General features: G+C 47.8%; 2 protein-coding genes across 3 annotated transcripts in view; one reads left to right on the top strand and one right to left on the bottom strand.

The window, feature by feature from the left end:
• PRKCSH (protein kinase C substrate 80K-H) overlaps positions 1–23,560 on the top strand; it is a 132,519-nt gene that overhangs the window by 50,138 nt on the left and 58,821 nt on the right. The window lies entirely within an intron of this gene.
• On the bottom strand, positions 313–16,833 carry ECSIT (ECSIT signaling integrator). Of its 2 annotated transcripts, none has more exons than XM_060094062.1 (8): positions 16,750–16,833; positions 11,152–11,270; positions 6,501–6,918; positions 6,065–6,288; positions 1,834–1,933; positions 1,557–1,705; positions 1,283–1,388; positions 313–699 (listed from the first exon to the last, which is right to left on the bottom strand). In XM_060094062.1, exons 2-8 carry the CDS (start codon positions 11,245–11,247, stop codon positions 452–454), a joined length of 1,341 nt encoding a protein of 446 aa, XP_059950045.1. In that variant the 5' UTR covers positions 11,248–11,270; positions 16,750–16,833; the 3' UTR covers positions 313–451. The 2 variants fall into 2 exon arrangements, with proteins under 2 accessions (XP_059950045.1, XP_059950046.1); XM_060094063.1 differs by having other exon boundaries at positions 1,834–1,891.

The raw sequence follows: 23,560 nt of genomic DNA, 5'->3' as shown, positions 1-23,560 counted from the left end.
TGCGCATGCGCGCAATAAGCGCCAGCAACAACCCACTCTCCCCTTACTCCCTTCTCCGTTACACTTTCTGACTAGGCAGAGACGGAGCGGGTAGCTGAAGGTTTGAGGCTGATCCGGGAAGAAAGAGCCAGGAGAGCCCGTAGACCCTGGGGTGATGGGGGCTTCTTCCTCCGCACCTTTATCCTGAATGCATTGTGGGGATGACAAGGGAAGGGGTGGGAACTGTCCAGGAAAGGCGGACGGAAGGCCAGCGGCTCGACCCGTCAGTTCTGGATGATGTCTCCATTACTTGAAAAGACGTGACACCAGGCATTAAAGGGGCAGGGACGCTACACTGCCAGAGAGGAGGCAAGGCAGCCCCAAGCCGGAAAACTTTTATTTGCTGTACACTAAAAGGTCATCTCATGCTTTCACACCAGTCCACAGCCTGTGCTCCTGTGACTGCTCAGGCTCAGCTCTGGCTCTGCTGCTGTCGCTGGTGATTGTTTTCCTCTTCTTCCTGGCCCTCGGGTGGGGTCAGGGGTGGCTCCTCCAGCCCTGAGGATGCCAGGAGCTCCCCGGAGGACCCTGACAAGCGGAAGACCACCGGGATGCGGGCCAGGGCTGGGTTTGTCTCCTGCAGGCCCTGGATCCACTTGGCCAGCGTGGCCTGGTCATGGGCACCCGCCATGCATATGGCGAAGACAGGGCCTTCCTCCACTGTCGGGAGAGACAGGCCCTCAGTTTGTGCAGTAGGGACTGGGGCAGCCCCCTCAAGCCCACACCCCTTCCAAGCCAAGGATGGGGGCTTTAAGCTCCCTTTTGCCTTTTGTGTGTGTCCAAGCCTTTGCACATGCTCTGCCTAGCCTGCCTGTCCCACGCTTCACCTAGGTGACACCTCCTGGCTCAAGTTTCCACCAGGAAATCCTCCTGACTCCCACCTGAGGCTGAGTTGTGTGCTCCTCCCCTGGCACCCCAAGATGTAACTTGTCTGATCCACCGCTGGCCTGAAGGAAGGGACTGGGCCTGTCCTGGTCATGCCCAGTAGCCAGCACAGAGGTGCTCCATAAATGTTTGAAGGAGGAAATGACTGAGGGCTGACAGGTCTGGAGCCCCTGAGCGGTGAGTTTTGTGCTTTCGTGGGGGGAGGGGTGGTGTGTGTGTGTGTGTGTGTGTGTGTGTGTGTGTGTGTGTGTGTGTGTGTGTAACTGGAGTAGGTCTCGGCCTGGGCCCCATCCCTCGACTCCAGAGGTGGCACCCCATCCCGTGCAGTGTTCAGAATCCTACCCATCCCAGTTTTTACCTTCATTGATGTTAAACTCGTAGTCATCCCAGCTGCTCCTCCCGTAGGCCAGGTCTAGCTGCATGGGGTAGTAGAGGTTCCACTCCTCTGGAACCTCCTCCACTTCCTAACCCGGGGGCGGGGGGGAGGGGAGGTGCAGGCAGAGTCAGAGGCCCAGGATGTTGCAGCCACCTGCCGCCTCTCCCCCGGCCCCTGCCCTCCCATCCCCCCACCCCCTCCCCACCTTTGAGCCAACTCACTCTTACCACCCCCGACTCCCGCTTTGGGTCCTCACCCTCTCCTCGGGGGGCAGCAAGTCAGCTCTGAGGATGTGGTAATAGACGCATTTGTCTCGAAGCCACAGGGAGAATGGACCCTCAACGAAGATCGGGCGGGCTGGGTTGTGGTGGGCCAGGGCGGCCTGCTGATCAGGACTCTGGATTCCTGGTGTGGAGACACACATTCCCGGGGCGTCCTGGCTGAGGGGCTGTGCCCAGAGGCCCAGGGAGGCCACCCAGCAGGACTGCTAAGAACCCGGCGCTCGCTCCCTCCCTCCCTTCGCAGGACCTTACCTATGATGTGGGGCTCTGTGGGATCCGTGGCATCTGTGGAGTCTTTGGACAAAGGCATCTGCAAAGAAAGTTGGGGTGGAAGCTTGTGGCCCCACATCCCCTACGGAGGAGACTGGGAGAGAGAAATGGGGATTCCAGTGAATTCAGGGCCCCTCTTGGGTCTGTCTACTGGGCCTCCCACAATCACTCGAGCCCACCGCCTTCTTGCTTCTATCTAATTGGGTAAGAGCCACTGACCCTGGATATACTCACATGGAGGGAACCCTGGAGCTGGCCCACCTGCATTAAAATCCTGGCTCTGCCACTGTCCGCATGACCTTGGCTAAGTCACCGTGTGCCTCAGTTTCCCGAATTCAAAATGGGGGCAATAACAGCACTTAGTTGAGATGGTTCTAAAATGCTGAGAACGATGCCTGGCACGTGCTAAGTGCTCAGTGCATGTGAAATTTAAAAAAGGAAAAGAATTTCATGCAAACACAATATGCCAGGAAGGAGACACAAGAAGCAAGTCACAGTGTTTGCCTCTGTGGACGGCAGGGAGGGAAAGAATAGCCTTTTGTAGCTTTCTAATTTTACACTCTGAAATGTGATTTTAAAAACTAAATGAGGGACTTCCTTGGTGGTCCAGTGGTTAAGACTTTGCCTTCCAGTGCAGGGGGTGTGAGTCGATACCTGGTTGGGGAGCTAAGATCCCACATGCCTTGCGGCCAAAGAATCAAAACATAAAACAGAAGCAATATTGTAACAAATTTAATAAAGATTAAAAAAAATAATGGTACACATCAAAAAAAAAAGTCTTAAAAAAAAACCAAAACAACTAAATGAGGGAATTCCCTGGTGGTCCAGTGGTTAGGACTCGACACTTTCACTGTGGTGGCAACAGATTCAATCCCTGGCTGGGGAACCAAGATCCTGCAAGCCAAGCAGCGTGGCTAAAAAACAAAAACCAAAACTAAATGAAATTCATTTTTGAAAAAAATGTGCATACTCTGACTGAAATACCTGTGAGTGGACAACTGCTGGCACACATATCCTCCACCCTTTCAGGTTAAAAAGAATGGACTCCTTTGGGACTTCCCTGGCGGTCCAGTGGTTCAGACTTCGCCTTCCAATGCAGGGGGTATGGGTTCGATCCCTGGTCGGGGAACTAAAATCCCACATGCCTTGCGGCCAAAAAACCAAAACATAAAACAGAAGCGATACTGTAAGAAATTCAATAAAGACTTTAAAAATGGTCCACATCAAAAAAAAATCCAAAAATACTTAATTAAAAAAAAAAGGGGCTCCCAGCCATATTATTAAGTGAGAACAGCAAAAGGCGAGGTGCAGAATATGTGTATGTATAATGCGCTGCCATTGGAGAAACATCTTTAAAAGTGTAGGTTTTGCTCCTGGGCCCTTTTACTGGACAATATATTTATACCGATTTTTCATTTCAAACTTAACACTATGGATTTTTTCTTTTTTTAACATTTCGATTGTATATCTTTTTCTCTCACAGTCAAAATCTTGGTTCCTATTACAAGTAATACACATGCTTATTTGACTTATCCATCAATATACATAAATGATTCTGATATTACAGCTGACCATAACGCTAGGGGATTAAGTTCAGGATTCTCAGAATGCAGGCCACTAAGGATGTCAGACAATAGTGACTCAGAATTTTTTTCTCTCAGTGGTTATGCTGTCAATTGGATATTTAGCCACATGTGTTTGTTTTCAACTTTGGCGGGTTCTTTCCCCTCTTTTTTGATTTATATATATATATATATATATATATGTTTTTTTTTTGGCAGTACGCGGGCCTCTCACTGTTGTGGCCTCTCCCGTTGCGGAGCACAGGCTCTGGACGCGCAGACTCAGCGGCCATGGCTCACGGGCCCAGCCGCTCCACGGCATGTGGGATCTTCCCAGACCGGGGCACGAACCCGTGTCCCCTGCATTGGCAGGCGGACTCTCAACCACTGTGCCACCAGGGAAGCCCTATATATATATTTGATAGTCTAAACATTTCCATAGTTTAGAAGCCAACCCATATTAAATAGATGTCTCCCTCCCATTCCTTTTCTCTCTACCCCCATCTCCTCTGCCCGCCCAGAGATGACCATTTTTACCCATATCTGACTTATCTTTGCATTACTTATTTTTTAAATTTTTTTATTTTTTGAGCACGCCGCCTGGCTTGCGTGATCTTAGTTCCCCGACCAGGGATTGAACCCGGGCCCTTGTCAGTGAGAGCTCTGAGTCCTAACCACTGGATCGCCAGGGAATTCCCTGCATTATTTATTCTTGTGAAAATAAACAAATAGATATATGCCTTTTTATTTCTCCTCCCTTCTCACACTTTAGGTGGCTTACTACACCACGTGCATGCCTCACCCTTTCACTTTTTTCACCAGTCTTTGATTGAGGTGCCACAGTGGACATGGACAAGTCCCTCTTGATGGATACTTGGATTGTTCCCATGCTAAATCTAGGTGGTGTCAAACAACAAGGTCCTACTGTATAGCACAGGGAACTATATTCAAGATCTTGTAATAAAGTATAATGGAAAAGAATCTGAAAAAATATGTATGTATACATATATATATATAACTGAATCACTTTGCTGTACACCAGAAACTAACACAACATTTAAAATCAACTATACTTCAATAAAGTTTTTTAAAAAATCTAGGCGGTGTAGGTGATCATTTTACCATGTTTTCAACCCTTCTGTATGCACTTTTAATAATGAAATGGGAAAAAAGGGATATTTAAATACAAAGGATATATATGCAAAAAATAAAGTATACATCTGCATGCAAATGCATAAATCTCTTGGGAAGGAGACATGGAAGTGGTCACCTCTGGGGAAGTAGCCTGGGGGCTAAAGGGTCAGGGTACGAGAGGGGAACTCTTCACTGTGTGTTCTTGTGTACCGTTTGGCTTTTTTTTTTTTCCCGCTGCACCGCATGGGCTTGCAGAATCTTAGTTCTCCGACCAGGGATCGAACCCATGCAGTTCCCTGTTTGGCTTTTTAATACATTACTTTTTTTTGGTGGGGGGTGGTGGCGGCGTGCCGCCCGACTTGTGGAATCTTAGTTCCCTGACCAGGGATGGAACCCAGGCCCTCAGTAGTGAAAGCGCAGAGTCCTAACCACTGGACCACCAGGGAATTCCTTTTAATGCATTACTTTAAAAAACAAAGAAATGAGTTAAAAACTGCACTTCCTCTGCAATATGTTCTCTCACTGGGACACCGCATCACCACTCTCCTAGCCCCTCTGTCCTCTTCGCCTTGCCCCCAATCCAACACCATCCACACGGCCCCCAAGGGGCGCTTTCAAAAGCGCAAATCCTTCCAGAAACTTGACTTGCACCCTAACCCTCCTCTTCTTAAAACCTCCCCGTGGCCCTCTCATCACTAACCCGGTCTCCTACATGCCTCTTCTCTCTCACCCCAACTCCCTGCTCCGGCCAAAGGAAGCCCTTTCAGCATCTCCAGCCACTCCCAGCCACCCTCAAGCCCTGGCCCATGCTGCTCCCTCTGCCTGGAATGCTCTCCTCACCTCTTCTGTTCTGCCTGTGCCCAGCTCACCCTCACCTCCTCCAGGAAGCCCTCCCTGCTCCCTTTTGGGCTCCTGCAGCCCCCAGGGCTTCTCCATCTCCAAACCAGCAGTTCTGAGGGAAACCATTAACTGGGGTCCGCCTCCAGGACCAGACGACAAGTGCTGTGAGGGGCTCTCTTCTGGTCCCCCGTGTGGCCCGGCATGAGTGGGACCCCCAGGATATGGGGAATATTTCATTTAGTCATTCGACAAGCAGCTGTGGAATGTCCGCTTTGTGCCAGAACCTGTGCTGGGCCTTGGGAGACACAGGTGAAACTGAGTCACGGGGAACCAGGCTCAACCAGGGTGGTCAGGAAAGAGGTCCTGACGAAAGGTCGGTGGAACTCAGACCTGAAGGAAGTGAAGTCCCGGAGGAAGGGTGTTCCTGGCAGAGGGAACAGCAAGCACAAAGGCCTCAGGAGGGAGCTGCCACAGACTGCTCAAGGAACAGAAAGCCACACCCGGAATACAGTGAATGTGGGGAGAGGGGCCGAGGTCAGAGGTCAAGCTGTGCCAAGGGCCCTGGACTCTAGCGGAGGCTCTGCCAGCGAATCACGGCCTGTCTCACCACAATCACTTGGGCTTACTAAAGGGGGCCCTGCCCCAGAGGCGGCCGAGGATGTGGACGGGGTGGATACCTGATAGACGGTGACCCTGGCACTGAGGTCGGGCTCCATGTGCCTCAGGGCCAAACTGGCCAGGTCCACTGGGTCCTTGGGCAGGTCCCGGGGCACAGGGAAGGGGTTGATATTCTTGAAGCGGGTGAACCACAGCTTCATGCGCACAAACTTGAGCATGGGGTAGCTTTTGCGTCCAAATATCTGAATGAGCAGGAACTCCGTCTCCTTGTTGGGCATCACCCCTGTGCCAGGCAGATGGAGGCTGAGCCTCAGGGAGGGAGCAGAAGAGGGAAGGGATGATGGGAGACAGAGATGAGCAAGAGATGGGGGTGGGCGCACAGAGGACGAAGCCAGACAGAGGAGAGGAGTCAGAGCCAAGGAGCCATGGAGGGCCCCGAGACCCTGGAGAGGGAGGTGGCCCCCGCCCCCGCCTGAGCTGGCCTGCTGGCCTTACCGTGGTTCTCCATCTGCTCCAGGACAGCGATCCCGCACTCCTGCTGCCGTGGGTAGTGGAGGAAGATGCTGTGGAAGATGTTGCGAGGCCGGAAGACCTCCTTGGGGAAGATGTCGAGCAGCAGGTTGTAGACAGCCAGGTCCCGCTCGACACCGTACTCCCGCATCTTGCGCAGGGCCAGGTAGATGAAGTCGACGTGGCCCCGCTTGTGCACGTTGTACTGCGTAAAGTTCTGCACCGCCTGCACGAAGCTCGCCTTGTCCCGCACCCCATCTGGCGCCTGCCTAAACAGCTCCTCGTGGGGTGCCAGGGCCTTGACCGGCCCCCTCGGGGGTTCGGGTGGGTGTGGGACCAGCGACGAGTCAGGGTTGTGGGCGGCTGTGCTGCAGTGGAGGCCCCGCAGGGCCTGGGGCGGCACCTGCGGATAGAGAACCACTGCTGGAATGTGGGTCTCCCAGTGCCCCCGGGGGGACTGCCGCACTGGCTCTTTGCTCAGAAAGGTGCCAGCAGGCCTCCCTAAGGGCCTCTGAAGCAGTGTGGTGCGCGGGTTACAGACCCATGATCAGGCACCATCACAAAGTGTGAGAGAGCAATGGTAGCGCCCCGACGGAGGCAATGTTTACCACGATGACAAACACATAACCTCTGACGCAGCAATCCTGCATCTGGTATTTAAATCGGATAGTTCTAAAAGCACCTGCACCAAATGACTTTTGTGCATCTGCTGCGTCAGTGGAAATGGCCCAAATGTGCATCGGCAAGGAAATAACTTAGCAAATGGCCAAGAACCTGGACAAGGAGCACCTACCGCTGTAAGGCACACTGAGGAAGTCTTGTGTGACTGGAGTGAGCCCCAAGGTATATCATTAAATGAAAAAAAAGCAAGGTGTGAAACAGTGTGTACAGTAGCTTCCCATTTGTGTAAAAAAAAAAAGAAAACAACAGCTTATATATAGTTTGTCCTCATTATTTGCGAATTCCATGTTTGCAAATTTGCCTACTTGCTAAAATTCATTTATACTCCCAAAGCCAATACTCTTGGCACTTTCTGGCCATTTGCAGACACGTGCAGGGGGGTGGAAAGTTGAGTTGCCCAGCGCCTATATTTCCAGCTGAGATGGAACAAGGCAATGCTCGGCCTTCTTGTATCAGCCCCCATGCTGTCAACAAGTGTCCTTTTATTTTATATTGTATTATTTTATTTTATTTTTTGGCCATGCTGCATGTCTTGCGGGAACTAGTTCCCCAACCAGGGATCGAACCTGGGTTCCCGGCAGTGAAAGCACTGAGTCCTAACCGCTTGACTGCCAGGGAATTCCCAACAAGTGGGAATTTATTACTATTTTAAAATTTTTGGCTGTGTTGGGTCTTCGTTGCTGTGCGTGGGCTTTCTCTAGTTGTGGCGAGCGGGTGCTACTCTTTGTTGAGGTGTGCAGGCTTCTCATTGCAGTGGCTTCTCTTGTTGCGGAGCACGGGCTCTAGGCATGTGGGCTTCAGTAGTTGTGGCTCACGGGCTCTAGAATGCAAGCTCAGTAGTTGTGGCGCACGGGCTTAGTTGCTCCGCAACATGTGGGATCTTGCAGGACCAGGGCACGAACCTGTGTCCCCTGCATCGGCAGGCGGACTCTCAACCACTGCGCCACCAGGGAAGCCCTGTTTTCTGCATCTTTTTTGTTGATTTGTGGTTGAAAAGGACCCCTAAGCCTGCCTAGTGTTCCTACGTGCAAGAAAGCCCTGCTGTTCCTTAGAGAAGATACATGTGGTAGGTAAGCTCAGGCATGAGTTATAGTGCTGTTGGCCATGAGTTCAATGTTAATGAATCAAAAATCTATATTAAATAGAATGTCTTGGGCTTCCCTGGCAGCGCAGTGGTTGGGAGTGCGCCTGCCGATGCAGGGGACACGGGTTTGTGTCCCGGTCCGGGAGGATCCCACATGCCGCGGAGCGGCTGGGCCCGTGAGCCATGGCCACTGAACCTGTGTGTCCGGAGCCTGTGCTCCGCAACGGGAGAGGCCACAGCAGTGAGAGGCCTGCGTACTTCAAAAAAAAAAAAAAAAAAAAAAAGAAAAAAGAATGTCTTTTTTTTTTTTTTTTTTCGGTACGCGGGCCTCTCACTGTTGTGGCCTCTCCCACTGCGGAGCACAGGCTCCGGACGCGCAGGCTCAGTGGCCATGGCTGACGGGCCCAGCCGCTCCGCAGCAGGTGGGATCCTCCCGGACCGGGGCACACTCTGCATCGGCAGGCGGACTCCCAACCACTGCGCTACCAGGGAAGCCCAAAAGAATGTCTTTAAACAGAAACACACATACAACAAGGTTATGATTAACTGGTTGATGAAAATGTTATGACCTGAGGCTCACAGGGACCCTATCCTGTATCTCCCCTGGCAGCAATGGTTTGGTATTCGCTAATTCAGCGTATGCAGTGACTTTCTAGAATGTTACTGTGAATAATGAGAATCGACTGTATGGATACATATATTTTGCTTTTGTGAAAAACATCTCTGGAAGGAAGTACAATAAGTGGGCAACATCTTGCCTCTAGAGAAGGGAGCTAAGCGGTGGCCAGGCAAGAGAGAGAGAGACCCTTGTCACAGTATAGCCTCAGAACTTTTTGAATTTTGAACTATACTGTCTGCTGTAATTACCTATTTAAAAGATAGATTTCAAAAACTGAGTTGAGGGAATTCCCTTGCAATTCAGTAGTTAGGACTCCATGCTTTCAGTGCTGAGGGCCTAGGTTCAATCCATGGTCAGGGAACTAAGATCCCACAAGCCGCGTGGCATGGCCAAAAAAAAAAAAAAAAAAAAAAAATTGAGTTGAAAAAAGAAAATGCAGATTCTGGAGTCAGCAGGAGCCTCGGCTTGACTGTCCTCCACCCGGTGATACCCACATCCCACTCTACTGCTCAGGCCTCTCTCCCCATCTATTATGATTGTACCTCCCTTGGGTCAAGGAGATCTTGTTCCCCAGAGTGGGGAGTGCATGCTGCTGGGAGCAGGTCAGATCCCTCTAGAACAGAAGTTGGCAAACTACAGTCTGTGGGGCAAATCCAATCAGCTGCCTGCTTTTGTCAATAAAGTTTTATTGGAACACAGCCATATGCCTTCATTATGTCTGGTCTGGGGCTGGTTTGTGCTGCAGTGGCAGAGTTGAGTAGTTGTGACAGAGACCACAGGGCCTACAAAGCCAAAAGCATTTACTGTCTTACCCTTTACAAAAAAGTTTGCCAACCCCTGCTCTAGATGGTACCCTAATAGATTTATTTTCATTTAAATTGAATGTTTAAATTAGAATGGTTATACATAAGGCATCTTTTCAAATATATGGCTAATAAGAGCTAACATTTACAGAATATTTTTTCTTTTTTTTTTTGGCCGGGCTGTGTGGCTTGAGGGATCTCAGTTCCCCTACCAGGGATCGAACCTGGGCCCCCTGCAGTGGGAACGCAGAGTCCTAACCACTGGACCACCAGGGAAGTCCCTTATGGAATATTCTTATGTTCCAGGCATTGTTGAGCACTTTCTGAGAGTGAGGCTCATTTACTCTTCTCAACTGTCCATTGAAGGAGTGCCTCTTCGTGTACCCATTTTAGAGATGAGGAAACTGAGGCCCTGGGAGATGAAACAAGATGCCTGGTGCCACACAGCAGCAAAGCAGCAGAGCTGAGATTGGAGCCCTCTGTTCTGCTGCACCCAATAGCCATCCCAATATCCTGCTTAGGTAAGGAGATGTTTTTTTAAAAAAAGGCATTCAGTTAAAGTGAAAGTGTGGAACTTCCCTGGTGGCGCAGTGGTTAAGAATCCGCCTGCCAATGCAGGGGACACGGGTTCGAGCCCTGGTCCGGGAAGATCCCACATGCTGCAGAGCAACTAAGCCCGTGCGACACAACTACTGAGCCTGAGCTCTAGAGCCCGTGAGCCACAACTACTGAGCCTGTATGCCACAACTACTGAAGCCCACGCACCTAGAGCCAGTGCTCCGCAACAAAGAGAAGCCACCACAATGAAGAGTAGCCCCCACTCGCTGCAACTAGAGAAAGCCTGTGCACACCAATGAAGACCCAATGCAGCCAAAAATAAATAAATAAATAAATAAATGTATATTAAAAATAAATAAATAAAGTGAAAGTGTAGGCAACTAATACTAAAGGTGGTATGTGCATAGGGCAGAAAGCAGAAAGGAAGCTCTAGAATGCTCCAAAGAAGGGGAGACACCACAAATGAGATAATGCAAATGAAATGCATAGCACAGGGCCTGGCCCAGAGGAAGTGCTCAGTGAGGGAGCTATTAATATTGTCACCATCATCACCATCCTTGTTATAATTTATGGCCGTTGATCAGCCTAGTCACTTAGGGTAAAGGAATGAAATTCAATTCACATCTTTACAAGTGAATACAGGAGTCACCCAGAGTCACCACCCAAATCTACTTAGCTCAGACCTTCTTGATTTCAAATTCAAGCCCCTCACTCATGGGGGCACCAACACTTCTTAAAAGGAGAAGAGACATTCAACTGGCCCTCAGAGCAGACAGGCCAGCCCAGACCCCCCCACCCCCACCCCCGCCACCTGGAGCTGGCTTCACTGGGAGGGCTTGTGAGCAAATCCCAGGCCTGCCTGCCTCTCTGCACCCCATGACTGGCAGTTACCTGAGAGAAGGGGGCTCCAGTGAGGGCAGTGCTGCAGATACCTCCCCAGCCCCGAGAGAGGCCCCGGGCCAGCAGGATGGCTTGGGCCCAGCTCATGCCTTTGCTGGTCGGACAACCACCTAGGAAGAGAGAAGAAAGAGCATCAGCCTGGTACCCCACCCGCTAAAGGCAATGGGACCCCTCTCTTGGGCAGAGGTCACATCCCAGACTTCATGGCTAACTCACCAGCTCCACTGGTCTCCTCATGCACAAGGTGGAGCAGCAGTGACTGTTACGATCAAGGGTCCCTGTTCTTCTGGGCCAAACCCTTCACTACCTTGAGGAATTTGCTCCTGCATTCGTCCCCCTCTCTACCAGATCATTCTGTTTTGTTTAACAGCTTTATTTGTGTACCAAACAGTTGAACCTAAGTATAAAATTCAATGTGTTTTCAGTAGTTGACCCTTGAACAACACTGGTTTAACTGCATGGGTCCACTTACACGCTGATTTTTTTTCAGTAAATATGTACTACAGTACTACATGACCTGTGGTTGGTTGAATCTAAGGATGTGGAACTGTGGATATGAAGGGCGGACTATAAAGTTATATTTGGATTTTTAACTGTGAGGAGGGTTGGCACCCCTAACCCCTACATTGTTCGAGGGTCAACTGTATATTCACAGAATTGTGCAACCATCACTAAATCTAATTTTAGAACACTTTTGTCACCCCCCCAAAAAAACACCCATACCCATCAGCAGTCCCTCTATTTCCCCTCACCCTCAACCCTAGGCAACCCCTAATCTAGTGTCTATAAATTTGCCTACTCTGGGAATTTCATATAAATGGAATCATATAATATGGGCTCTTTTGTGACTGCCTTCTTTCACTTAACATGTTTTCAAGGTTTATCCACGTTGTAATATGTATCAGACTTCATTCCTTTTAATTGCCAAAAATTTTTCATTATATGGATGTAACCATATTTTATTTACCCATTCAATTGATGAACACTTGCAGTTCTTCCTACTTTTTGACTGTATGACTATTGCTGCTATGAACACTTGTGTAGCTTTTGTATGAACACGTGTTTACACTTCTCTTGGGTATATACTTAGAAATCAAATTGCTGGGACATATAGTAACTCTGTGTTTAATCATTTGAGAAACTGCCAAAGTGTTTTCCGAAGTGGCTGCACCACTTTACATCCCCACCAGCAATGTATAAGAGTTCCAATTTCTCTGCATTCTTGCCAATACTTGCTGTTGTCTTTCTTTTTGATTACAGACATCCTAATGGGTGTGAAGTGGCATCTCATTGTGGTTCCGATTTGCATTTCCCTAAAAGTTGATGATGAGCATCTTTTCATGGGCTTATTGGCCATTGTGTATCTTCTTCAGAGAAATGTCTATTTAGATCCTTTGTCCATTTAAAAATTAGGTTATTTATCTTTTTATTATTGAGTTATTTATATATTCTGGATACTAGAAGCTTATGATTTACAAATACTTTCATTCTTTGAATTGTCTTTCACTTTCTTGATGTTATTGTTTGCAGCACAAACGTTTAATTCCAGTGAAATCCAATTTCTGTTTTACTTTTGTAGCTGTGCTTTTGATGTTTTATCTAAGAAACCATTGCCTGACCCAAGGTCATGAAGATTTACTCCTATGTTTTCTTCTAGAAGTTTTGTTTGTTTGTTTTGGCCACACCTCGTGGCTTGTGGGGATCTTAGTTGCCCCACCAGGGATGGAATCCGTGCCCCCTGCAGTGGAAGCTCAGAGTCCTAACCACTGGACCACCAGGGAATTCCCCTCTGATCCATTCTGAATTAATCTTTGCGAATGGTGTGAGGAAGGGGTTCATTTCATGTAGATATCCAGTTGTCCTAGTACTATTTGTTGAAGAGACTATTTTTTCTCCTTGTCACTCTTGTTGAAAATCAATTGACCATAAATGTAAGGGTGTACTTTTGGGCTCTCAATTTAATTCTCTTGATCTATATGTTGAGCCTTATGCCAATACCACACTGTTGTGATTATTGTAGCTTGTAGGTTCTGAAATTGGGAAGTGTTAAGTCCTCCTATTTTGTTCTTCTTTTACAATATTATTTGGCTATTCTGGATCCCTCACTATTACATATAAATTTTAGAATCAGCTGTCAATTTCTGGAAAAAATCCAGCTGGGATTCTGGTAGGGATTGTGTTGAATCTGTAGAACAGTTTGGGAAATATTGGTATCTTAATAATATTGTCTTCTGATCCATGAACATGGGATACCTCTCCATTAATTTAGATCTTCTTTAATTTCTCTCAATGATGTTTTACAGTTTTCAGTGTAGAAGTCCTTTACTTCTTTTGTTAAATTTATTTGTAAGTATCTTATTCTTTATGAAGCTATTGTATAATTTCATTTTCACATTGTTCATTGCTAGTGTACAGAAACACAATTTATTTTTATGTGTTGATCTTGTATCTTGCAACCCTGCTGAACTTGCATTAGTCCTAATCGTTTTTTTTTTTTAATTAGATTCCCTGAGATTTTCTACATACAAGATCATGTCACCTGCAAACAGAGTTAGTTTTACCTCTTCCTGTCTAATCTGGATGCCTTTTATTTCTTTTTTTTGCCCAAGTGTCCTTGCTGGACCTCCAGTACAGTGTTGAATAGAAGTGGCCAGGGTGCACATCCTTGTCTTGTTCCTGATCTTAGTGGGGAAAGCATCTAGTCTTTCATCATTAAATACAATGTCAGCTGTGGGTTTTTCACAGATGACCTATCAGGTTGAGGAAATTCCTTTCCATTGCTAGATGCTGAGTATTTTTATAAGAAAGGGCATCAGATTTTGTCAAATGCTTTTTTTTTTGCTTCTATCAAACTAATCATGTGTTTTTTGTCCTTTAATCTATTAATATGGTGTATTACATTAACTGATTTTCAAATGTTAAACTCGTATTGCATTCCTCAGGCAAATTCCACTTGGTCATGGTGTATAATTCTTTTTATATGCTGCTAAAATTGGTTTGCTAGCATTTTGTTGAGGATTTTTGTATCCATGTTCATAAGAGATATTGGTCTGTAGTTTTCGTTTCTTGTCGTGTCTGTTTGGTTTAGTTTCGGGGTAACGTTGGCCTCATAAAATGAGTTGGGAAGTATTTGGATCACTCTTATCACCGTTTAAACTTTCTCTAGCATCTTCTTCCGCCTCTGCTCCACATCTCTGCTCCATTTATAGCACAGCTTCTCCCAAGAGATGTCTACACGCTGTGTTCCCTCCTCACTCTCTCCAACTTTGCTGCTGCCCCAACCACTCCACTGACACCGCTCCTGTAAAGATCCCTTGTGTCTTCTACATTTAACAAAGCTAGTGGTTATTTCTTTGGCTCATTTTGCTCAATTTCTCAGAAGGATTTGGCATAGGTGAGGTCCTCCTCCCACCTTGACACTCTTGATTTTCTTCCTAGCACCCAGGTCTATTTCCCAACCATTCAGTAAGACCTGCTTCCTTCTCTAAAGTTTGCAATGTTTGCAAACTTGAATTTGCAGATGAATCACCAAAGATCTTGTTAAAATACAGATTCTGATTCAGTGGGTCTGGGGTGGAGCCAAAGACCATACCTCTAACAAACTTCCAAGTGTTGCTGATGCTGCTAGTCTGGAGACCACATTTTGAGTAATAAGGCTGCAAAGAGTCCCACGTTCTGAATTTATCTGTCTGCTACCCTAAGGCATCATTCAGCTTCCAAGAGAGGTTCCTCTCCTCTCTGTTTTCCTGTAGGCAGCTCTAATGGTTCTTAAACTTTGTTCATATTAGAATTATCTAGGGAGCTTTAAAAATCCCCTTGTCCAGGCCATACCCCAGATATACTGAATCAAAATATCTAGAGGCATGGCCCAGGTATCAGCATTTTTTTTTTTCAGTACGCAGGCCTCTCACTGCTGTGGCCTCTCCCGTTGTGGAGCACAGGCTCCGGACACGCAGGCTCAGCGGCCATGGCTCACGGGCCTAGCCGCTCCGCAGCATGTGGGATCTTCCCGGACCGGGGCACGAACCCATGTTCCCTGCATCGGGAGGCGGACTCTCAACCACTGCGCCACCAGGGAAGCCCCAGGTATCAACATTTTAAAGCACTCCAATGACTGTAACATGCAGCTGAGATTAAGACGTTAATCTAAACCCTTGCTCTTCAAAGTGTGTCCCAGGGACCAGCTGCATTCGTTATTATCATCTGTGAGCTTATTAGAAATGCAAAATCTCAGCCCTAACCCAGACCTGCTGAATCAGAATCTGCATTTTAACAAAAGTCCAGGTTTCTCCTCTGTGTGTTAAAGTCTGAGAAATGATGATCTATGCCCTGAGCTCCAGCCTCCATACCTAAATGCCACTTTGGTGTATTCCCCAGCCATCTCAAACTTATGTTGCTCCAAATTATATCCCTGCTGAAACTTGTTCCTCCTCATCCTAGCCAATGACATCACCATTCCTAGTCATTCAGACCACAAACCTGGGAATTCTGAGTCCACTGTGTCCCTCACTCCCCCATCCAATCCATCAGCTACTGCTGTTGACTGCTTCCAAATCCACCTCAAATGCATCTATTTCTCTCCATCCGCAGGCCACCACTCCAGTCCATGATCTCCTTCCACCTACCCAGCCTCACACTTCTTTCCTTACCTGCCTCCACTCAATTCTCCCCCCAGTGGTCAGAGGGAGCTTTTTAAATGTAAACTAAATTCAGTGTTCTCTGCCTAAAATCACTAATGTTATATCACACAAGACAAAATCAGACAGGGTCCGCCCCTCCAAACTCAACTCTTAGTACTGGCAGCTCCAGCTACACCGTTTCTTAAACAAGCTGACTTTATTCTAGTCTCAGAGCCTTTGAACTTGCTTCTCCTTCTGTGAATTTCTCGGCCGCCCCACCCCGCCCCCATCAGTCCAGCGCTGTCTCTGGTCATTCAGGTCTACAGTCAAATAAGAAGCCTTCCCTGACCACCGCCCCACTCCCAATCTAAAGTCCCATCACCCTGATGAATGCATTTTTAGCAATTATTAGCATCTGAAATCACATGTTTCATTTACTTCTGATTTGTTCAATGTCTGGCTTCCCGGGGAGCTCGGGGATTTTTGTGTCCCTTATTGCTGCGTCTCCAGGACCTGGGACAGTACCTGGTATATGGTGGGTACCCAGCAAGTATCAGTTAATGGGAAGAGCTAAATTTCTACAAAACTTCTAAAAATCTTAATCCCTAGGCAGGGTGTACCTACAGCAGCTCTGAGGCTGGCTGCCAGGGTTTTGAGTCCCTTCGGAGAAAGGGACAGACGCGGGGTCGAATTCCAGCCTAGCTGCTGACTTGCGGCGTGACCTTGGGAGAAGGCTTTAACCTCTCTGAGCCTCAGCTATCTCATCTGCAAAATTAGAGATTAGGGATGTGGGGAGGCGGGTACAGAGAGGGCGGCTTTTTCCGCCACATCCCCGCCCCGTACCCGGAAAGGTCACGGTGCCCTGGCCCTGCAGCCGCGGCCCTCCGGGGCCGCCCTTCCGCACTGCCAGCACAGAACGGGCCGCCCCGGGGCCCAGATGTTCGCGCTTGCCTCCCCACGCGCGACCTACCTACTCACGCGGCTGGCCGCGGAATCCCGGCCGGTCCTACCCTGCCGCTGGGCGCCGCCATGTTGCACTATCCGGGTCACGGGCCGCCAAGGAGACAGCAAATCAAGAACACCGGTTTCGAGAGGTCCCGCCCCCAAGAGAGGAGCACCAATAGGAAGGCGGCAAGGCCTTGGTCCCGCCTCTTAATGTGCCAGGCCCCGCCCGCAATGAGGCAAGCGGCACCTCCTACCTAGGAATTAAGGAGTTTTGGTCCGGGAAGGAGTGAGTTAGTGCCCCATTCCCGGGCTGGGAGGCTGGACTTGGGGTGGGTGGGTGGGGCCTGTGAATCCAACTGGCAGCCCCAGTTTTCCCACCTGAAATGTGGGAATGAAATATTAAAGGTGGAAGTGATGTGGATTCCTTCATTTGTTCAACAAACATTTGAGCCAGGTGCTGAGGATTGAACACTAACATTAGGGAAGGTGGCAGGCTCTGCTAATCTAGCTTCATGGGTCTGGGCTAGTGCTTAAACCATCTGTGCATCGATTGTCTCAACCCTGCGGGGGCGGGGCTTGAGGGGCGGGGCCACGCGGAAGAGAGGGGCGGGGCCTAATTTGCCTTGTCCCCTCCACAGGTGTGTAGCCATCCTCCTCTCCCTGGCCATCAGTACCCTTTGCTGGTACAACCTGCTCTCTGTAGAGACAATCAACATCAGCCTCACTCTGTAAGGGTCAGCTGGGCCCAAGTGGACATTCTCCACTTCACCCTTATTCTATGCTCCTGTAGGGGTGGGGAGTCGGCAGCATGGGGAAAGGGGGTAGACACTGCTGAGGATGTCCAGAGGAGGGAGATATCCCTCCAGGAAGGTTCTCTGAGTGAGGCTGGCCCAGCTAAGGAGCCTCATGGGCCAGCCCACTGTCTGTCTCTACCTCAGCCCAGGCAGAGCCCAGACCTGGGCCTTGACCCCTCCATGCCAGACCCCCAGCTGCCCTGTCCAGAGATGTCCAGAGTGGGGGTCCAGTGGTGCCCCCACTCCTCCCATCCCATGGACTGTGGCTGATGACTCTGGTGACCTGCTCTGTGTAGATGGGATCCAGCTGCGTGCGACTGGGGGTCACATTCCCTCAATCCCCTGTCCACTTCTGAGCCCTGCTCCCTTCAGACCTGGTGGTGATTCTCCACAACAAAGATCACTTGTTCCCGTGTTACCATGCAGTTTCTCTCTTTGGCTTCTCCTGCTTCTATAAAGACCCTTGGAGACACCACCTCTCCCACTACTCTGCCCGCATGCTTTGAACATCTCCTGTGGGCTTGGTTACCATAAGCTCCAAGAGGACAGGGAGATTTTGGTTGGTTGTTTGGTGTGATGTCCCCAGCATTAGGGATGGAGCCTGGAACATGGGAAGTGCTTAATAGATGTTAGCTACAAAAATGAGTAAACGAATGGGTGAATGCTCCTGAAGCCCACCCGAACCTTTAAAGCCTGCAAACGGTCCCTTGTGACAGCCCCATGTGACTGCCTTCGGCATGCCCGACTAATTTACCTTGCCACTGCCTTCGCCCCTCTTTCTCCAGCCCCGGGACAGGCTGCATTACCTTGTAGAATTCTATGCCCATCTGTGTCTGTCACAGCCTTTTGTCAATTTTGGGCACTTGGGTCTGGAGGGCATGTGAGGGCCTTCCTGCTTCTCTCTTGCATTCACCTTCCTCTCCTTCACTCCTGATTCCCCCCCACCTTCTCCTGTCCACAGTTGGTTCCTGAGTATGGTGAGCTGCCCCCAAAGCTCACCAGTGGCCTTGATGGTGTGGCCATGGCTGGAGTCTATATAGCTGGCATCACTGTGATACGGTTCTAAAATTCGAGGGGTGATGACCTTGGCTATTGCTGGTCCTGGACATCCTAAACATTCTACGGATATACTGCATCCTGTCCGGGGCCTGAGGCTGGGGAGCCATCTCAGAGTACCCCAGAGCAGAGTGTGGGAAGGGATTGAAGCAATCTGGAAGAGCTTCCCTTAATCCTGCTGCAGCCTCAGACCCAGGGCCAAAATAAGGGAAGCTGTGCATAGGATCCTGAGGCTGTGCCCACCCCATCACGAGAAGGCTCAGAGTCACTCAACAAGCATTTATTGAGGGAATTCCCTGGCGGTCCAGTGGTTAGGACTCCACGCTTTCACTGCCAAGGGCCCAGGCTCAATCCTTGGTCGGGGAATTTAGATTCCGCAAGCTGGGTGGTGTGGCAACAAAACAAAACAAAACAAAACAAGCAAACAAACAAAAAATCACACACACACACACAAAACACAAGCATTTGTTGAGAGCCTCCTTTGTAGCAGGCACCGTTCTAAGTGTTGAGGAAAAGCAGTAAGCAAAAAAAAAAAAAAAAGATTCCTGACCTGGGGGAGCTGGCATGCTCGTGGAGGAGACGGAAAAAAGACCCATGTTCTTTTCTTTTCTTAAAATAAATAAATAAATAAATATTTATTTGTTTGTTTGTTTTTATTTTTGGCTGTGTTGGGTCTTCGTTACTGCACGCGGGTTTTTGGCGAGCGGCGGCTACTCTTCGTTGCAGTGTGCAGGCTTCTCATTGCGGTGGCTTCTCTTGCTGCAGAGCATGGGCTCTAGGCGCGTGGGCTTCAGTAGTTGCGGCACATGGTCGCGGGCTCTAGAGCGCAGGCTCAGTAGTTGTGGCACACGGGCTTCGTTGCTCCGCGGCGTGTGGGATCTTCCTGGACCAGGGCTCGAACCCTTGTCCCCTGCCTTGGCAGGCGGATTCTTAACCACTGCGCCACCAGGGAAGTCCGAAAGACCCATGTTCTATAGAAATATTTTCATAACTATATGCAGCTTGAAAAAATATTAAGTGCAACTTCAGAACTGTTTAGAATATGATTTGGTCTATCATCTTGTGAATCCTCAGTGATTTTGAACATAGAACACGTAACCTTTTGTAATTAACAGCAATTTTTAGTCCCTGTTTTGCTTGTGTGTAGAGCTTGATTCTTTGTGTTCTGTGTATTAATTTAGCTATTTAGATTTATGCCTTCTGTCATTCTGCCATCTCAAACAAAGCATCAGAATACTTTCATTAATTCAACAAATTAATTACTTAAAACAAATACGTGTTGTGCGCTAGATCCAGAAGGAAATATGAAATTAATTTGAAAAAGGAAAAGAAATTTAAGTTCTCCAAGTACTTAGAATCTGTTTCCAAGAAAGGGTATATTTTCATGAAGTAAAAATGTAAAATGCTACATGTAATTAACAAAAGGGCTGATATTAATAAACAGATTAAGAATTGTTCAAAAAGAAATATTTTATAGTTTGAGCTGTGCATGGTGATTACATGGGTGTATATGTATATAAAAATTCACTGAGCTCTCGATTAAGATGTGTGCATTTTACTTTAAGTAATATCTCAATTAAAAATATTTTTAAAGTGATAATTGATTCATTGAGCTATAATTTGTACACTTTTCCATATGTATGATATACTTGTAAAGTCTATGTAAACACTTCACAACCATTTGGGTGGCTATTATCAAAAAAATAGAATCTAACAAGTGAAGAAAGTGAAACTCTTGTACACTCCTGGTGGGAATGTAAACTGGTTCAGCCACCATGGAAAACAGTATGGCAGTGCCTTAAAAAAATTAAAAATGGAATTACCATATGATTCAGTAATTCCACTTCTGGGTATATACCCCAAAGGACTGAAAGCAGGGACTTGAACAGATAGTCACACACCCATGTTCATAGCAGCATGATTCGCAATAGCCAAAGCAACTCAAGTGTCCATCAGCAGATGAATGGATAAACAAAATGTAGTATATACATACAATGGAATATTATTCAGCCTTAAGAAGGAAAGAAATTCTGACACATACTACAAATAGATAAACCTTAAGGACTTTATGCTTAATGAAATAAACTAATCACAAAGGGACAAATACTGTATGATTCCATTTATATGAGGTACCTAGAGAGTAATCAAATTATCATGGAGACAGAAAGTAGAATGATGTTTGCCAGGAGTTGGGGGAGGGGGAGAGTGGGGAATTATTGTTTAATGGGGGCAGAGTTTCAGTCTTGAAAGATGAAAAGAGTTCTGGAGATGGATGGTGTTGATGGCTGCACAAAAACATGAATGTACTTAATATCACAGAACTATACACTTAAAAATAGTACATTTTGGGGCTTCCCTGGTGGCGCAGTGGTTGGGAGTCCGCCTGCTGATGCAGGGGATACGGGTTCGTGCCCCGGTCCGGGAGGATCCCACGTACCACGGAGCGGCTGGGCCCGTGAGCCATGGCCGCTGAGCCTGCGCGTCCGGAGCCTGTGCTCCGCAGTGGGAGAGGCCACAACAGTGAGAGGCCCGCGTACCGTAAAAAAAAAAAAAAAAGAGTACATTTTATGTTCTATATTTTACCACAATTTTGAAAAAGTCTACTTAAAAATGATAAGTGATACAGAGAACAGTTAAACAGAAAAAGGGAGGAGGTGCAAGAGGGGTTTGCAGTTTGAAACTGGCTGGTTAGGAGAAGGTGTCACTGAGCAGGTGATCTTTGAGTAAAGACCTGAAGGAGGTGAGTGAACCATCTGGAGATTTGGGGAACCCTTTGGGCATAAGGAACAACTGCAAAGGCCATTGGAGTGGAGTGAACTGAGGGAAATACAAGGAGGTCAGAGTGGAGTGGTGGTGGGGCTCCTGGGCTCCCCCAGAAAGCCCTGGTTTTAGGCTATTAATTACCCCAACAGATTAACACATAAAATGGGGGGTTGGCAGGGGCAGAGGCTCCAGGCGATGACGTTTCTCGGCTCCCATAAAGCCACTTCTGCAATCCCTTGGCCTCCATGACACAGGGTGGTGGCAGGGGGAAAGAAAGATACTCACAGCCACCCTTAGGATGCCTCCACGACTCTGCGCAGCCGCAGCACATCTGCCATCGAGATTCCTGTGATTGGCCGATCTAAGAGGCGCTACAGCCAATCAACTGCCGGTCCAGGAGGGCTAGCGCACCCTCCCCAGCACGTTGACAGCCACGTGGGCAGCTGCTGGGAGTGCTACTGCCCTCTGCTGGGCGTGCCCAGCTATAAGTAGGCCCAGTTCGCTCTGCTCAGCTGGGTCCAGGTGAAGGCACGCGTGGGCGGTGGTGGGCTCACCAACCTGGCCACAGCCTTTAGAGCTCCCATTGTTCCTCTTCCTAGTGAGGCAGTTGCTGCTCTCATTTTCTAATTTATCCTTCCAGAAGTAGTTGATTCAAACACAGACATGTACTTTTTTTTTGGGAGGGGGTATTTTTTTTTTTTTAAATACAGAGCACAATAGTATGTGTGAAGCCCTGATGTAGACCCTTTAACACGCAGTCCTCAAAACAACTCAAAGAAAATAGCAGCTTCACAGTGGAGGGTCCTGGCAGACATCACTTTAACCAAGGGGCCAAGGTTAACATCACCAGCAATAAGTCATAGTGACATCATAAGCCCTTGGTATGGGAAGGGAACATCACCTTTCTGGGATCCTTCTCACTAACGCAAAATCCCCACTCTAATCAAGACAAACCAAATTGAGAGACAGGCTATAAAATTACTAACCAGTACTCTTCAAAAGTGTCAGGGTCGTGAAAGACTAAGGGACTGTCACAGACCAAGGAGTCTAAGAAAACATGACAACTCAATGCCATGAGGGATCTTGGATTGGGTCCTGGAACAGAAAAAGGACATGAGTTAAAAAACTGGAGTCTGTAGTTTATTAACAGTATTGTGCCAAAGTTAATTTCTTAGTTTTGATAAGCGTACTATGGTTATGTAAGATGTCGACAGGAGGGGCAGCAGGGTGAAGGGTATTTGGGAACTCTCTGTGCTATTTTTTTTTGCAACTTTTCTGTAAGCCTAAAATTATCTCCAAACAAAAAGTTAAAAAGAAACAAGCCTACTGAAGTGGACACTATTAATATGCCCATTTTCCAGAGGAGGAAACTCAACCACAGAGACGTTAAGACACCTGCCTGAGATCACACAGCCAGGAAGCACCAGGGTATGCCCCAAACCCATGGAATACGGATCCAGAGCCCCGCCCCCTCCGCCCACACACACACTTAACCTCAGCACCACAGTACCTTTATTTAATTGAAACAAAGTGCTGCATATTCTGCTGTCATCTTTGTCTATCTCACGTGTTCCCTGTTGATAGATCTACAGGGTGACTTGTTATTAAAAGGCCACTGCAATAAATGTGATTCTTCATACCTACACTTGTACTTCTTAGGAATATTCTAAAAAAGAGATTTGCTGGTTCAGAAGGTGTATTACATAGGTAGGGTTCTCCAGAAAAACAAAAAAAAATACATATACATACATATATTGATATATATGAGAGAGATGATTTATTATAAGGAATTGACTTATGTGATTATGGAGGCTGAGAAGTCCGAGTCCAAAATCTGCAGTTGGCAAGCTGGGGACCCAGGAGAGTAGATGATGTACTTCCAGTCCAAGAACAAAGGTCTGAGAACCAGGAGCATCAATGGTATAAGTTCCAGTCCAAGAGCTGGCAGGCTTCAGACCAAAGAAAAGCTGGTGTTTCAGTTCCAGTCTGAAGGCAGCAAAAGACCCATGTCCCAGCTCAAGGCAGTCAGGCAGGAGGAGTTCCTTCTTACTGGACGGGGGAATCAGCCTTTTTGTTCTATTCAAGCCTTCAACTGATCTGATGAAGTCCATCCATATTGGGGAGGGCAATCTGTTTTGCTCAGACTGCAAATTCAAATATTAATCTCATCCAAAAACACCCTTGAAGACATACCCAGAATAATGTTTGATCAAGTATCTGGGC

This window comes from Mesoplodon densirostris, chromosome 3, assembly GCF_025265405.1.
Source record: "Mesoplodon densirostris isolate mMesDen1 chromosome 3, mMesDen1 primary haplotype, whole genome shotgun sequence".
Lineage (NCBI taxonomy): Eukaryota > Metazoa > Chordata > Mammalia > Artiodactyla > Ziphiidae > Mesoplodon > Mesoplodon densirostris.
The sequence above is the reverse complement of the archived record's forward strand: the minus strand, read 5'-3'. Positions and strand labels throughout refer to the sequence as shown.

Bases quoted from the DNA above. Each gene is read 5' to 3' on its own strand.
- ECSIT (XM_060094062.1), bottom strand. From the start codon at position 11,247: ATGAGCTGGGCCCAAGCCATCCTGCTGGCCCGGGGCCTCTCTCGGGGC. The intron at 1,706-1,833 runs GTAAGGTCCTGC...TCTCCACACCAG, and splicing joins CACAGAGCCCCACATCATAG to GAATCCAGAGTCCTGATCAG. The intron at 1,389-1,556 runs GTGAGGACCCAA...CCCCCGGGTTAG, and splicing joins TGCTGCCCCCCGAGGAGAGG to GAAGTGGAGGAGGTTCCAGA.